The sequence below is a fragment of the Excalfactoria chinensis genome, chromosome Z (genome assembly GCF_039878825.1).
Source record: "Excalfactoria chinensis isolate bCotChi1 chromosome Z, bCotChi1.hap2, whole genome shotgun sequence".
Classification (NCBI taxonomy): domain Eukaryota; kingdom Metazoa; phylum Chordata; class Aves; order Galliformes; family Phasianidae; genus Excalfactoria; species Excalfactoria chinensis.
The window spans coordinates 35,591,760-35,605,435 of NC_092857.1; the positions used below are offsets into that span (position 1 = coordinate 35,591,760).

The 13,676-nt window shown below is 34.7% G+C and overlaps 1 protein-coding gene across 4 annotated transcripts in view; it reads left to right on the forward strand.

Moving 5' to 3' along the window:
• The window catches only part of VPS13A (vacuolar protein sorting 13 homolog A), a 93,336-nt gene that overhangs the window by 5,292 nt on the left and 74,368 nt on the right, over positions 1-13,676 (forward strand). For all 4 annotated transcript variants that reach the window (XM_072358938.1, XM_072358939.1, XM_072358937.1 and 1 more), the window contains exons 2-17: positions 1,336-1,379; positions 1,983-2,025; positions 2,978-3,073; positions 3,336-3,437; positions 3,948-4,057; positions 4,331-4,390; positions 5,730-5,789; positions 6,017-6,097; positions 6,539-6,596; positions 8,007-8,134; positions 8,361-8,467; positions 9,157-9,328; positions 9,694-9,756; positions 11,065-11,200; positions 11,919-12,013; positions 12,929-13,071. In XM_072358938.1, coding sequence (XP_072215039.1) covers positions 1,336-1,379; positions 1,983-2,025; positions 2,978-3,073; positions 3,336-3,437; positions 3,948-4,057; positions 4,331-4,390; positions 5,730-5,789; positions 6,017-6,097; positions 6,539-6,596; positions 8,007-8,134; positions 8,361-8,467; positions 9,157-9,328; positions 9,694-9,756; positions 11,065-11,200; positions 11,919-12,013; positions 12,929-13,071 — 1,498 coding nt within the window. The remainder of the gene's footprint in view (positions 1-1,335; positions 1,380-1,982; positions 2,026-2,977; positions 3,074-3,335; positions 3,438-3,947; positions 4,058-4,330; positions 4,391-5,729; positions 5,790-6,016; positions 6,098-6,538; positions 6,597-8,006; positions 8,135-8,360; positions 8,468-9,156; positions 9,329-9,693; positions 9,757-11,064; positions 11,201-11,918; positions 12,014-12,928; positions 13,072-13,676) is intronic.

Consider the following 13,676-nt stretch of genomic DNA (forward strand, 5'->3'; position numbering starts at 1 on the left):
GCTGGAAATGCTTCCTTTCTATTCTGTTTTTATTTTAAATTTTTCCCCTTTTCAAATGCTCCTGCCACTACCTTTGTCTAGTAAGGTTTAAAAGTAGAGCCCAGAGCTCTGCTCTATGCCCATCCTTCTGTGTAAAGTATCTCATTTGATAGGTTGATAGTAGCATGTATGAAATGTATAAAATTTTGCCAGAAAACGCAATGTGTAGATTACTCTGGTAACCACATTAAATAACTAAAAATGTATTATTTTGTAAATACCACGGCATTGTTGTGTTAGTTCACCTGAAAATCTCTACAACAGCAATTCAATGACTGGAACCAACTCCAAGGAGTGCTATTCTGATATCAGAGTCTTGTTTCCCTAGATTGGTGCTACTTTGACTAGTGTCCAAAGCTATCATCACCTTGTATCATCACCTGCAAGAATACTTATTGTAGTTGGAGGTCCACTCTCCTGATGCGTTTGGCCATTTTTAACTTGTGTGACCAAAAGGGAAATATTACTGGGTCAATCAAATCTTATTTGCTATCTCTAGCTGTGTTCCCTTCTGTGTTTATAATCCACTTTTTGTATTCTGAATTTCATTTATGCATCTGTTCAGTGATATCAAGTGTCTGTTCCATGTGCAAGTGTTAGGACTATGCAACTAATTCAAAGGTAGCAGTTGCAGGTGTTCCGTCCTCAGAGAATTTGCAGATGTTGCTTCAAACTATACTGCCTCTCAAAAGGTGAATTTCCTGCATCTTTCTGATGTTCCTCTGTGATGTCAAGTGCCTGATGATGAGTGTGTTGTAAAAACAGGTCCTGCAAGTAGAATTTTCTGTGTTTACAGGATACTGAAGTTATTCCTGTCTTATGACATTCAAAAATTGGATGTACTGCAGTGTTTCCTGTGAACTGTCATAAAACTGTAAAAGCAACTTGCAAAGATCTAAGATCTTTTCAGGGAAAAAGATTTAGCATAAAGCTAAAGCTGTAACATGGCTTTCCATAAGCCTGGGAAAAGGATGCTTGAAGAAAAAAGGAGCAAACTTTTAATTTCAAATAGGCCCTCATGATATGCAGTCATCATTGGATCATTAAGGCTGAAAAGAACTTCTAAGATCATCTCCATTGACTTACTTTGAGGAATCTTAGGTTCTTTTCCATGGACATGGAAGATCCATAAGCAAATCTCAGAGAAAGATTTCTCTATAGTAGGAATGGGCAATGTATTCTTAATCTTTTGTGGATATCTGAGATGTAGGTTAGTTCCACAGATAAGACTTGTTAAGTGTACACTGCTACTACTATGCTTATTGTAGTTTTACTTACTGGCTTTTTCACTTTTAGGAGCTGTAGCGCTGAAGAATCTTGAAATAAAAGAAAATGCGCTGGTAAGACAATGAAAGCAAAGACACAAACTGTTGCAAAAAAATTATTTTAGGACACTTTTTGGTTGATTTTTTTTTTTTTTAATTTTTTTTTTCTGGTTCTTATTTTAGGATGTGCAGCCACATTTTTGGTGTTCCCCTCCCCAAACTACTAATGTTATCTAGTGAATTTGGGATTAAGTTTAAGATGAACCTATATACTTCCTGGCTTCAATTAGCATATTTTGCAAAAAGAAAACTCATATAGGAGTGTGTTTAAATAAATAATAATTAAAAAAAGAGTACTGGAAGGTATATATGGGGTTTTTTTTGTTTGTTTGTTTGTTTTTTGTTTTTTTTTTTTTTTCCCCTACAGTATATGGAGTAGTAATTTGCCCTGAAGAATGTGCATGGCTTAACAGTCTCAACCAGAAACTCATTGTTTGTGCATTCTGATATATTTAATATCTTGGTCTTATCTATTTATTTATTTGGGGGGTGTGTGTGGTTTGTTTTTTTTTCCTTCAGTGGTTAAGTGGTATATTTGTTGTTAAGTTTATCTGTCTTCTATCCCTATTAGACAATATTTCACAAGCTGCTGAAATACTCTAAAATGCTTTGTTTCAGAGTCAGCTCGATGTCCCATTTAAAGTTAAAGCAGGACATATTGGTAAGTTACATTTTGTAATTAATTCCTGCTGGAATTACTGAACATACCCCTTTTATTTACAGGTGGCTTTAGACATTGTAAGCAAGTTTTCTTGATTTTCATACTTGGAACACTCTTTTTCCCTTGAGCTGAAATATGAAGTTAAAACGTATGTAGTCTTGTTTAGTCTTATCAACATTAACGAAAAAAGAACTCAGTGTGTAGAAAATGAGCCGTTGATAGAAATCATCTGTTGTTTCAGTAAGATTCATCTCTGATTTCGCCACGTCCTTCCCTTTGTCTTTTTCCTTTTATGAAATATTTTTCTCACTGCTAACTGATTGCATTTTAAAAGTGAATGATTTCTTAAAATGAACTAAGCCTAAAGCCAAGTTTCCCTTAGACTTCCTCTGGAAATAATTTTTGTGTGTGTGACTAACTTCATATTTTATTAAAAATGGCACCTATATGAAGAATGAGGGATGCTGTAATGTCAGGATCATCATGCTCACAGACGTGTGTGCACTATTTAAGACTCTCTTTCATGAAAATATTAAAAAAAAAAAAAAAAAGAAAAGTATTTTAAGAATTCTAGCAGTGTTTAACTGACTGAAAATGTATGAGTTGCCCTATTTTTGTGTGTGTGTGTGTGTGTGTGTGTGTATGAGAGCGTGCTATAGTGGATTTGGAAGGAAGGGAAGATTATTGTGAAGAGTGAATGTAGTTCAAGAGAGTAAGGAGAAGAACTTCAGAATTAAATGTTTGGCGCTTGCAGAAAACTTGTTGAATGTTATCTACATACTGCTTCAGACAGATGATCCAAAGGAAATCCACTTCAGATGCACTGCTTTTTCTGTTCAAAAAAGTTTAGAGCTTTTGCAGTTAATGTCAATTATCTTTTTAATAATTAATTTTTTTTTTCCTAGTCTGCTGTTTGACTGTATAGCTCAACATTTTTCTTTTGTATTTGTAGGTCAACTTAACCTACAGATTCCATGGCAAAACCTTTATACTCAACCTGTTGAGGCAGTTCTTGAAGGAGTTTATTTGCTTATTGTGCCCACAGCCAGTAAGTTAATATAGAGGGGAAAAAAAAAAAGTGTGGATGGAATTTCAGAAGTTTCTGTAGTTGGTTGATATTGCTTTCATGAGCTTTATTTCCTGTAGATACTGGGTAAATGTCAGTGGAGTAACCTTCAGAAGTTTAGATTTAGTCAACTAATTTTTTGCTGTTATAGAGTCACAAACAAAGTGTGAAAAAATTTTATTTTGTAGAAGTATCCAAAAGCATAAAGTTTTTTGTATCTCACCTTTTAATATTGTGCATTTAGGCATAAAATATGATGCCGAAAAAGAGGCTAAGCAGCTCATGGAGGCAAGGCAAAGGGAATTGCAAAGGATAGAGGAAGCAAAGCAGAAAATAGCTGACCAAGGTAAGAGTGAGAACAGCTAATTACAGTATCGCTATTTTTATTTTTTAATTCAGAAAGATGTTGAATTTCTCACTTACTGTTCTAGATTTTTTGTTTTGTCTCAATATTTAAACTACAATTACAGGTCTTTATTTTCATATAGGAAGGTTTGTGTTTTCAGATTTATCTTGAGTAGTATTTGACTTAGCTGTTAGCTGTTGAATATTTTGTGTGAAATAGCGTTCATCTTTGGAAATCAGATACTGTCTTGAAATGTGAATGTGTAGGTTGCATCAGTACTGCAAAATGGTCCTCCTGGAAATATGAGGTGGTTGTCATCTCATACTTACATACTTTTGAATCATGTGCATCATATCATACACTGAGACTTTGTAGACCGAGGATGTAAATGTTACAGGTCATAGTGAGAGATAATGTTTTTAAGAAATGAGAGTGCAGAGTAATACAAAATTTAAGCATTTGTCAAATGAATTTTATTTTTTTAATTTTTTATTTATTTTTTTAACTTAGATAAAGTGAAAGAAGAGAAACAAGACAGTTTTGTAGAAAAACTAGTCACTCAGGTCATCAAAAACCTTCAAGTGAAAATTTCCAACATCCACATTCGCTATGAGGATGATGTAAGTGATTTTGTCTGTCATAAGGGGATGTGAACAACTATATTAATTGAGGAACTTGCCTGATTTTCTTTCTGTATTATTTTGTATGTTGACAGAATACCATTAAGGGTTTTAAAGTTTCATAGTCTTAAAGTAAAACATGAAAATTAATAAAAAGCTTGTACCAAGCTGTGAAGATATGTGTGTGCATGTATGTACTGTTGTCTGTTTGTTTCCAAGTATAAATGTTAAGCACAATATAATCTTCTTTTGGTATTGCCCTCACTTTGGCAGATCACAAATCGAAGTAACCCCTTGTCATTTGGGATTTCACTTCAGAACCTAAGTTTGCAGGTAATTTTATTTTTCATCTAAAAACCATATTGATGCATAGTTTAAGGAGATGTATATGATGTAGGTTATGTTGATGTAAGTTTTTGTATCTGGTAACATATTGTCTAATGGAAGAATTCTTCTCATCATGGGCTAAGCACAATGCTATTTGGTTTTAAATTATTTGGTTTATCATATCATAGTATCATAGTATCATAGTATCATAGTATCGTGCGAGTTGGAAGGGACCTTAGAGATCATCGAGTCCAACTCCCGGGTTTCGAGCCCCCTGTGTAGCGAAGCGGCACTTCTACCCCTGCGCCACAGGGGGGGGATTCGAACCCGGGCCCTCCAGTGCCGCAGGCAGCAGCTTAAACCACTGCGCCACTGGGGGCACACATCAAGCACAAATTTTGGAGTGGAGATATTGCAATTAAAGATAAAATGCTGGCTCTTAAACAGACATCTGGGAGGAAATTTTTATTCTGCCTTTGCAATTTGTGATTGCAAGTAATCAGACTTTTCTAAATTTGTGCTGTTCGTAATGAGTGTTTTATTGAAATTGACATGAGCCCCAAAGGAGGAAATGAGGGAAAAAAAAGTGATATCTTGTTTCAAGTTGTGGTTGAGTTCTTTAATCTACATGCTTCAGTTTTCAGCAGTTAGTAGTTATCTTGGACTGTATGCATTCATTCTAGAAGTACAGCTAGTAGAAGCAACGTGCCGAATAGTTCTGACATTTGTTGTATTACTAATAATTGTAAAGAAATTCTATTTAAGCAAATTCTACTTTCTTGAATTAATTAGTTGTCTTATTGATTCTTTTTCTAGCATATTCAAGAAACAGAAATAGCTTTTCCTAAACTTCTCCCACAAACAATTTTGTATAATGAATGAAAACCAGTACTTTTACTTACTGCATCACTTTTGAAGTGCTTGTCATTTTGGTCTTAAAAATGAACAGTAGCAGATAGAATTTCCATTGGGCTTGAACTATGATGCTGCTTCTGCAATTACAGAATAATTTCAGTCCCTTTTTGTCTGCTTTGAAAGTGCTTACCTACAAATAATATTGATGTACAGGAAAACAGTTTGTAAGGCTGGAATCTTTAGGTTCTTAGAAGCAGCATGCCAATCACTGCATATATAAATATATGTGTTTTTTCAGTAAGGTAGTCTGATGAAGTTTCTCATTAAGAATGTCAAGACTTGATAGTCCAAAATCAGAAGATAGTGTTGCTCCAATTTCTATGGGTTTAATTATGATGATCATCCTGTTTGTTCTACTTGTTTATTTCAGTGATGATAAATGCTGGTATTTAGTAAACAGCAGAATAACTATCGTTAATGTTCATTTTAGACCTCAGACAAGAATTGGAATCCATGCTTACATGATGAATCTGCCAAGTTGTTCTATAAGGTACAGTATAATCTGCATGCCAAAGAAAGAACTAGTACAGTACAATCTAGCTGTGAATTTGAATTTCTTCTACAGTAAGAAGATATGACTGTGTGAACTTTAAAATACAAATATGTGCAGCATGCAGCCAACAGTCTGAATGTTTCTACTAATCCAGACTTTGTGAAATCCAAATTTCATTTAAAATTCTTAGATTTATTAATATTTATATTCTGTTACATTTTCAGCTTGTACGACTGGATAACCTTTTTGCTTACTGGAATGTGAAATCTGAGATGTTCTACCATTATGGCTATGATGAATCGTTGGTAAGTAAAGAATGACTTAAAGTTTTTGCTATTGTTTATACTGTGAAGAACTGAGCATGTTTCTCTTTCTGTTCCACTCTCATTTATGCCAGTATCTTCAAGAAATGTTAGTAACTGATGCATCAAGAAAAATACTAAGCATTAAGATTTTAATGTGATGGAAATCCAACAGCCATTTGAGAAACTTTAGGGAAAAAAAAAATCCTTTGCTGATTAGAAAAATATTCATAATAGGCGGTCATTTTACTGCTCTGTGATTTAGTAGCTAAAAACCTAAGTCCTCTAATATATCAATTTTGTTATGTTTAAAAATGGATAATTATTACACATTGAATTGTTGCTCAGAGAGATTATTATATCAGAGTGTTGATCTTTTTTATTTTTAAGTGTTTAAAATGTAATAGAATTGTGACTTTTTTTTTTTTTTTTACTCCATCATAGGTTAGCTTGAAACAGGGAGTTGCCTGCCGCAATGTGATTCCAGTTGGTTATGATTTTGGTAAGTGCTATGTAAGTGTTACATATTACAGGTTGAAAAAAAACAGAATCTATTTTCTAATCTCTGTTTTTCAGTTGCTAGCTTTGACTCTCTTACAAGAAAATAAGTGTAAATATCATCTGTTATCTAAGTCCTTACACAGCGTTTCAAAAGGATTAAATGCCAAATTCCAAGATTTGAGATTTATACTCTTAAAATTCATCAGTACCAACAGAAACAGATATTATAAGCTTTATATCATGCTAATTCTCTATGGCAAGTGAAAATTATAACTGTTGCAGAGGAACTCTAGTCTGAGACATTGACAAGAAGGTAGTAAGTAAAAAGTAGTCTTTGTCATTTGAACTCTAAACACAAGTGTAATACCAGCAGATAGAAAGGAGGGCGCAGTGGTATAAGTTGCTGCTTGCAACACCAGAGGCCCGGGGTTCGAATCACCCCTGTGGCGCAAGTGGCAGAAATGCTGCTCTGCTACACAGAAAGGCTCGAATCCTGGGAGTTGGACTCGATGATCTCTAAGGTCCCTTCCAACTCGCACAATACTGTGATACTGTGAAAAAGAAATGTTTCAAAATGGATGCAGGAAAAAAATGAGTACAAAATTTACCACAAAATATGTAGAATAAAACAAAACTTCAGAAAGAATAATGAGCTTAAAGTGAAACCAAATTAAATAGGTGTAAACTTTGCTTCATCTTGCAAAAATGTTTTCCAAATTTATGAACCTGTCAATGGATTTAGAATATTTTTTATGTAGATGATGTATCAGTATTTCTATTAGTAAAGGGAATTTCCTTTGATATGGATATGAACTACATGATTTCAGGTAGTATTGTTGGATCGTTTTTCCTGAAGTAGATGGAAAAACTGAGTGAAACATAGCTTCTGAAGGCTCTAGTGAATGCTTGATATTGCCAAACTGAGGAATAACATCTATTTTCCGAGTTGATTTTAGTTTGTGATGTGCTTTGCTTGACTTAACATCCACATTGATTTTTTTTCCCATGATTACTTGAACTTAGATTTATAAATGTAGGATATTTATTTATTAGTGTGAGTGTAACTTAGCAAAGAATCTAATATATCAGTATCATAACACACAGAGAAAGAAAAACATAACAAAGAATTATCCTTTCTATTACAATTTTGGCAAGTCTGTTAATGTGTAGTCTTGAGTTATTAAACCAAATTGATTTATGGGTCACATAATCAGAATGAAACTGGAAAACTGAATACAGCTTATATTGCATTTTTAGCTGCATTCATCAAGTTTTTATGTTCAGAAGTCTAGCATTTTCCAAGGAATGACCTAGTGTAACTCGAACTGATCAGTATTATGTATTATTTATGGGAATCTTGAAGAGTTCACATCCTTTTTATTTTTTCCTTTTATCAACATCTGCTTTTCAGTATTCCGTCCAATTTCTGCTGAGGCCAAACTTCTTATGAATCCTCGATCTGACATTGATTTCTCAACTCCCAAAATGGATCTAGATATAAGTATCAAGGATGTAGCTGTTGAATTCAATAAGCCACAGGTATAATTATTATTATTTTTTAAACTACATACAGTGGGAAAAGGTTAGTTTGTAATCATATTAAGTAGTAGTGTGTAAGTTTATTATAAACATAAAAAGATGTTTCTTAGTGTTGCTTTTCTTTGCAAATTGTTCTGTCTTTAAAGAAATAGAAATGGTTTACATTGTTTGCAGAAAAACAGTTAACACTCAAGATGGACTTTTTTTTTGTCTTTTAATCTTTTAGTACTTCAGTGTTATGGAGCTTCTTGAGTCTATTGATATGATGACTCGAAATTTGCCATATAGGAAGTACAGGCCTGATGTTCCACTGCATAACAATGCCAAGATATGGTAGGCCTCCTCATGCTTGGAAAACAATTTGTTAGTTGTTTATTCATTTGAAATGTGTATCGAGATATAATTTCCTATTTAAGAATGTTAGAACTCACTTCCTCCTAAAACTAAATCCTATTTTGTTTTTTGTTTGCTTTAATTTTTCTTAAGATAATCATATTTAAAAAAACACACACACACACAAAAACAACAGAGAAACTGATGTTTTCACACTAAGGATGAGTATATATTTTGTTTGGAAGCTCGTATATACTATCATGAAGATTAACATTAGAAACTTAAATCTGATAATATTTTAATATTCCAATTCTGTTTTGATGAAGGTGATGTTGTTAGTGCTGCTATGTATCAGGTACTATTATAAGAACATACCTATTTGAAAAACAGGCAAACGTTTTATATACATATGACAAAGAAATATTTTTAGAAGTTGCTTCAAAGTTGTTTGTGTATGCGTGTGCGTTTGCACATACTGTTGTTGGGCACTTTTTCTACAGGGTTATTGATTAAGTTTAGGAACTTTGGGAGGAAAAAATTGAAGTCCTTGTGTTCATCTGTTGAACTGAAGTCTTCTACAAGGGATTTCACGTTTTCACAACTAGCTATAATAAGTGGGAGTCTGCATAGCTTTAGGTGTCTTTTCAGTATGCCAATAGAAATGTGAACTACGCTTCATTTGTCCTTAGGTGGAAATACGTTATTTATGGCATCCTTGAAGTAAATGTTCAACGTAGGCTCCAAATGTGGTCATGGGAACATATTCGACATCATAGGAATCAAGTGAAGAACTACAGGGAGTTGTATAGAAGAAAGATAACATCAAAAAAACCTACTGAAGAGATCTTAAAATCATTGGAGGTCAGCCATTTTCTGCTAACAGCTTTATTGTAATGTTTTCTTGAACATAAATGCACATTTATTTGTAAGTACTAATTTGGAATATAACTTCAGCAGCCTGACTTGCAGCTTCATTGGTAAACTTTTTTTTTTTTTTTTTTTTAGTATTAATGAACATATGAAGTAATTTTAGGTTACTAATTGCACTGAAGAAAAACATAAACTTAGGTGCTTTTCTTTTCCAGGTTCCTTTTGCTTTTTAAACTTGAGCAAATTACTGGAACTCTGTGGAAAGAGTAGTTTGTTGTTGCTTTCTGTAAGACTGTGAGCAATTAAAATCTTATCAAATGAAAATGTCCCAAAATGAATTTTCTCCTCTCTTTTAGGAATTTGAAAAGATCTTGGATATTTTTAACATCACGCTTGCAAGGCAACAAGCAGAAGTTGAGGTAAAATTTCATCATCTGACAAAAGTGATGGAAGATAATAAAAAAGGCTTTTTAAAGCATGTTAACAGTAAAAGGAAGACTAGGGAGAATGTGGGTCCCCTACTAAGTGAGAGGGCTGTTCTGGTAACAGGGGGATGCGGAAAAGGCGGAGATACTGAATGCCTTCTTTGCTTCTGTCTTCAGTGAAAAAGCTCTCCCTCAGGAATTCCAGACCCTGGAGGTTAGTGAGAGCATCTGGGGAATGGAAAACTTGCCTTTAGTCAGGGAAGAGGTGGTCCATGAGCGTCTATGCAACACCATTGTTCATAAATCCATGGGACCCAATGGGGTGCTTCCACAGGTGCTGAGGGAGCTAGCAGAGGTGACTGCTAAACTATTCTCTATCATCTTTGAGAGGTCTTGGAGTATGGGGGAGGTGCCTGAAGACTGGAGGATAGCTAATGTCACTCCAGTCTTCAAAAAGGGCAAGAAGGAAGATTTGGGTAATTACAGGTCAGTCAGCCTCACCTCTGTCCCTGGAAAGGTGATGGAACAGCTTGTGCTGGATGTCATCTCTGGACAATTGAAAGAAAAGGGGATTTAGCAGGAGTAGTTAGCATGGGTTCACCAAGGGGAGGTCATGCTCGACCAACCCATGGGAAGAGCGGTGGATGTAGTCTACCTTAATTTCAGCAAGGAATTTGATACTGTCTCCCATGACATCCTTCTAACAAAACTGGGGAAGTGTGGAATAAACGAGTGGACAGTGAGGTGGGTTGAGAACTGTCTGACTGGCAGAGCACAGGGGGTCATCATCGGCAGTGCAGAGTCTGGTTGGAGACCTGTAACTTGTGGTATTCCCCAGAGGTCGGTACTGAGTCCTGTCTTGTTCAACATCTTCATCAATGATTGTGATGAGGGGATAGGGGCAAGTTTGCTGATGATACAAAGATGGGAGGATTGGCTGCCACACCAGTAAGAAAACAGATGAGGTTTAACAAAAATGAGTGTAGAGTCTTGGATCTATGGAGGAATAATTGCATGTACAGGTTGGGGGATGACCTGCTGGAGAGGAGCTCTGCAGAGAGGGACCTGGGTGTCCTGGTGGACGACAGGTTGACCATGAGCCAGCAGTGTGCTCTCGTGGCCAAAAAAAGTGAAGAGGGAGTGAAGAGTGAGAGCTAGCTAGAAAATCTACATAAAACAACCTTTATTGTCTTAAAACTGGGTAACTTTTGCTTATTCTATTTATTGATAAAAGTAACTCATTGTGATCCAAGTGAGAAGAAAGAAGCATAAAGAAAATTACCATGTATTTGTTCATTTCAGGCAACTAAATCTGGACAAAAAATATACAAACCGGGAACAAAACAAGATGATGAAAATTCTGGTGGCTGGTTTAGTTGGATATGGGGCTGGTCACGTGAAGAAAAGGATGAACAGAAACAAGACATAAAGACTTCAAGTATGTTCATTTATTGGTGTTTTTTTCTTATTATTGAGTCCTTAAAAATGGAATTTCAGATTTTTATTTTTTTTTTTTAATGTTTGGGCTAGTATATGTTCAGCATTCACATTTTCCCTTAGACTTCTTTTTTTTTTTTTCCTGATGTGATTGTGAACTACATGTTTTAGAGGTATCTTACAGTTCTTTCTGTAGGACTTATGAACTGTCCTTTATTTCTGCTTTCTTCTTTCCCAGTTTTAGCAGTTGTCTGCACAGTGTACTGTGTATAGGGATTTGAAGAAAGTGCTAGGAAAGCAGTATCAGTTAATGGAATGTAAGCAATTTTACTTCCATTATTTTCATAATTTTTCTGTTTCATGAAGTACTTTAGAGTTTGGCTGACTAAAATATGAGGGCATCTAGTGAATGTTCTAGAACACAGAAATTATGCCAAAAAACATCTTTTCATTGTTAGCAAGCTAGGAAATAAAGTAGTTCAGAATAAATGTATAACCTTGTTTTAAAGCATAATGTAGGTGATTTAAGAGTTTGTTTTGAATCTAATTATTTTTTGCTTTTAATGCTTATTACTCAGAAGTGTATCTTAGAGTGGCTTTGGTTGATAAGAACCTTAAAATCATATAGTTCCAATACTATGCCATGGGCTGGGTACTGCATAACAGTATTTGCATGTTAAAAATACTTACACTGTGTTTAAACAATTACAATGCAACAGGTCTTGAAGGTCTTATGACAAGTGAGGAGAAAGCTAAACTTTATGCAGCAATCGGGTATAGTGAAACAGCTGTGGACCCAACACTTCCAAAATCAGTAAGTCACAAATTATTGTGTTATAAAACAATTTGTAATTTTATACTAGAAGTCAAAATCTAAAAGTGATAGAGAATTGCTTTTAAAATTACATGTTTGTCTCTGCATTTGAGCAATGTCATGTTACTTATAAATTTTATTACTGTCTGTTACCTTTGCATAGAACAGAACATCCTTTGATATAATTTTAAAAGGATGATTGAAGTGCTTACTTTGAATATTCTGGAAAAATTCTAAATGGAATGCTGTCTAATTTAGGTAGAATTAACTCACATAAGTAGCACATTGTTCAATCTACAAAATATGTCATGTATCATCTTAATATATTCAGAAGCCTCTATGGAAGGTGGATTAACTGCTTCAGTGGACTCTAAAACATTAGTGAGAGTAGATGGAGTAGATGAGTAGATAATGTATGAGTGGTGCTCATTTGTGGTGCTCAGAGATATGATTTAGCAGAGGGTTGTTAGAGTTAGAGTAGTATCTTCAAAGTCTTTTCCAACCTGGGTAATTCTATGATTCTGTGATTCTATGAGCTGATAGAAGAAACAAGATCTTTAAACCATCTGAAGTAGTCTTAAGCCATCTTCATGTTAGATACTTTGCACAATACAGTGGACTGCCTTCCAGCTCCATCAGAAGCCCCTTTTCTCAAAAAAAACCAGACATCTGTATTGAAGTCATAGATTCACAGACGTAGTCTACATTTATTCTACCCTTGCATCTTAGTTTGGGAATAACTTTTGTACTGCAATAGTGCAGGCTGTTTATAGCACAGGAAAAACAGTTTAGAATGTTATTTTGGATGTTGATCTCTTCATAAACTGTATTGAAATTTATATGTATATTTTTTTTTCTTTTTTTCTATTTTTTTCATTCACTGTTATAATTTATTGTTTTTTTCTGCTTATCTAGTATGAAGCCATGAAGTTTTCTGTAAATTTAAAAAGCATGTCAGCATCAATAAGAGAAAACAACCAAACTCCTGAGTTGGTAAAGTTTTCTTTAAATGAACTGAGTACGGTATTTACTCAACGACCCGGTGCACAAGCAATAAGGTAAGCTTTCTGCATCAAGCTGGTTTTACTTCTTGTTTAGTGCTGAAGTTGGCTAGTAGGCATTTTAAGACTCTGTAACTATTTTTAATTTCTCTTTTTCATTTTCACTTGTGCAGTTTGGGACCAGCATCATCCTGCAAACAGTGGAGAGTGAATAGTTTTGGTTTCCAAAATTATCTTTTGTATCTTCAGAACTTGTGCTAACACAGATTTTCATCCTTCCAGTCTATCATTGTTATATACAAGCAATTGTTGTTATATGGAAGCACTCCTATTACTTTTTCTTTCTTTGATAAATGTCTCACTTGCTCCTTTTGAAATTTAATTTGAACAAAGTCAGAATTGCTTATGTGGAGGCATACTGCCTTACTAATATTATCTCCTATAAGTTCATCTACTTGATGGATGAACAGAAGGCAGTGGATGTATTCTTTCTGGATTTCACTTCAGCCTTTGATATTGTCCCTCGCAGCATTTTTCCTGACAGGTTATCCAACTGTAAGATAATTGCAGATATTTGCCAGTCAGCCTCACCTCTGTCCCAGGGAAGGTGATGGAACAGCTTATGCTGGATGCCATCTCCAGACAAGTGGGAGAAAAGGAGG